General features: G+C 35.3%; 1 protein-coding gene across 1 annotated transcript; it reads right to left on the bottom strand.

The window, feature by feature from the left end:
- Positions 1-1,474: 1,474 nt before the first annotated feature.
- LOC133858849 (monothiol glutaredoxin-S7) lies at positions 1,475-2,092 on the bottom strand. Its single transcript, XM_062294305.1, has one exon. The coding sequence runs from the start codon at positions 2,015-2,017 to the stop codon at positions 1,709-1,711; it is 309 nt and encodes a 102-aa protein (XP_062150289.1). The 5' UTR covers positions 2,018-2,092; the 3' UTR covers positions 1,475-1,708.
- Positions 2,093-2,829: the final 737 nt, after the last annotated feature.

Genomic DNA, 2,829 nt, shown 5'->3' with positions numbered 1-2,829 from the left:
GCCAAAGACACACCAGAAAAGCCACTCCCCAACACAGACGTCTCGTGTAGCCTTCTGTCAGGAAAACCAACAGAAGAAAGCACAAGGAAAAACTAAAAAAACAACTTCCATAGCTCTGAAAGGAATAAGAGAACATCAACCACCACCGGATCTAGTTCGGGGGAACAAAACTCCCTAAAAGGGATATGAGGTAAACCAAAGCAAAGAAAACAGGAAAAAACATAAAAGGAAATGAGAAAGGAGAGGAGGGCCAGTCTGCCTTTGTAATGCTCAATTGTTACTGGATTATTTGTTAGCATAGTAGCTAGATTAACCATATTTTTCTTCGTTTAAATTGTACTTAAATGTAAAGAGTAGCTCAAACGTTGTCCATGTAATGTTTGTGTATTGTTTAGATAGTTGTTTTAAGTCAGATTTTTCTAACTTAGGGTGTATGGGGTCTTGTATCTCTATTCTCTGTAATTGCCTTCGGGCATTCTTCAGTAATATAAGGTGACTCATGTTATCTGCTAAAAAATAAATAAAATAAAAATTATTTTCACAAATTGTACGTCACCATCAAAGAATGTTTCATGATTTCATCGTCCTCGACAAGAAGAAATTGAAATAATGATCGAGAATGCCAATTAATTATAAGGCTTTTATAAGAAAGTTTTTGCTCTAATAATTATTGGTGAAAAAATACATTAGTAATCAGCTCTTTAGGAAATTATGACGATTTTAAAATTGTATTTCGAAAAAATCGATTCTAATTACTAATTAGTACTGTAATTACTAAACGAAATCATGCATGCACGATGCCCAATCATGTCTACAAAAATAATTGTTTCTTGAGAAGAGATCCCATTTCAAATTGAACACATGATTTCGTTTCAAAGTTTTTGAATTGAAGGTTTGATTTCATTTGAAACTGTTGTATTTCTCAAAATTTTATCAAAAAATAATTTTTAATTGAATAAATTAATTAAAAGTCCCACATAACATGTGTAGCTTAAGATGGGTGGCAGTAAAGCCCTCCCCAGTTGCATCAAAGGGAAGGGTTTTTCCTTGGATTATAAAGGAGAAACTGACCGATCAATATATGCATCTAATTAAAATTATGGAGCGGAGCAGTTTTCTCTACAATGGGCTTATAAAAAAGAGCTAAAAATCACGCTTTTATTTTATCATTATCTTATTTTGCTGCTGTGTCAATGCCAAATAATTTTCTTTTTTCAATAAAAAAAAATAGAACCGATAATTAATACTACCACATCCACGAAAAGAGTATAGTGCACTAATTAAGAGTTCTACAACTTTTAATGATAATATGTTCATAATTATTGAAATGATTAAGCATTTCTGGTATTCTTGGCTAGCTCTTCACATGGGTATAAAAGAATTAACTATGAATTGCCATCTCAAATTGGTAAGAAAATTATGGTAAATGCAGTAGTATCCAAGCATTTTTTAATAAATAAATAAATAAAAATACTAGGATGCAAATAATTGCAACTTTATTAAAAACAAAAAAGCAAAACATTACACATACGTATACAAAAAGCCTTTAGACTAAAGTACACGTACGTAGGTACGTACTCGTAGTAGAGTTGATAGGACTGTTGTGATTAATATAATAAGCTCTATAGGAGATAGGTTAATACTCATCTTAATTACGTTGATTAAAACATTTATTTATATTATATATATTAATTAATTAGATTAATGATCAAAGCCAAAGTGCTCCAACGCGTTTAAGCATTGGAACCAAGGAGCGGTTCAGGTGAAGGCTCATGACCTCGTTGCTTCCACCCACCAGTTCACCGCCGATGAAAACCGCCGGCACACTCGGGCTCCGTCCAAGCCTTGCAAGAGCCTGCTCGATGTCCCTCCCTCTCGGAATCTCGTCCAGCTCGTACACGGCCGTGTTCACCCCGAGCTCTTTGAAAAGGGTCTTGATGGTGTGGCACATGCAGCAGGAGCTCTTGCTGAATATCACCACCGGCCTCTCCGACGTCATTCTCGTCACGCTCTCCATTGCCAACGCAAAAGGGTACGTAACTGATCGAGCAATGTAGGCTAATGTGATCGATGATGATGATGATGATGATGATGATGATGATGATTGATTGATGAAGGTTTTGGTGTGAGGTAGTAGAGCTGCCATGGCAGTCCTTTATATAGGACTACGATCCGGCAATGGCAACAAGCTCATGAGAATGTTCCCTTAGATATTTCAGTGTCTTTAAATTACGCTTTGATCATTGCTTGACAGCGATTGATGTTCAGCTACAGAAGTGACGAATCTTTGCATACGGCGAGGCAAATGATCGATCAGACGTACGTGTCATTCGTACGGCTTCACTACTATTATCTAGCTAGCCGGTTACTGCGCCATAAAGAATGGGCTCTGTTTGGTAATTAATTTGAAGTGCGTTCGTTTTTCCACATATTTTTGGTTTTTTCTGCGGTATCTATCATGGAGGCATCTTCTGAGTTGGAGAAAGAAGTTGGATTTATCCAATTGATTCGCCTCCGATTCATGAAAGGGAAACAGAAAGGCATATATGGGAAGGATAAGATTATATATAATAAATAATGTTCAAATAGGCAAAAGGTTGATGCATGCATTATGCATATATAAAGTATCACCCTAATTGAAAAATACAATATAAATTAAAATAAAATAAAAAACTTTTTTTTCTTTTTCTCTTTTCAAAACACTGATCTTTGATAGTTTGATAGCTGTCAACTGGAAATAGGTTTAGAGTTACCCAAGAATAAGGGTGGAACTATACGTCAAATTTTATTGAATAAAATTCATCAAATTAACTGGGGGCAATTTGCCCT

This window comes from Alnus glutinosa, chromosome 1 (genome assembly GCF_958979055.1).
Source record: "Alnus glutinosa chromosome 1, dhAlnGlut1.1, whole genome shotgun sequence".
NCBI classification, from domain to species: domain Eukaryota; kingdom Viridiplantae; phylum Streptophyta; class Magnoliopsida; order Fagales; family Betulaceae; genus Alnus; species Alnus glutinosa.
The sequence above is the reverse complement of the archived record's forward strand: the minus strand, read 5'-3'. Positions and strand labels throughout refer to the sequence as shown.

What these genes read in the sequence shown, in the direction of transcription:
- LOC133858849 (XM_062294305.1), bottom strand. Translation starts at nt 2,017, where the DNA reads ATGGAGAGCGTGACGAGAATGACGTCGGAGAGGCCGGTGGTGATATTC.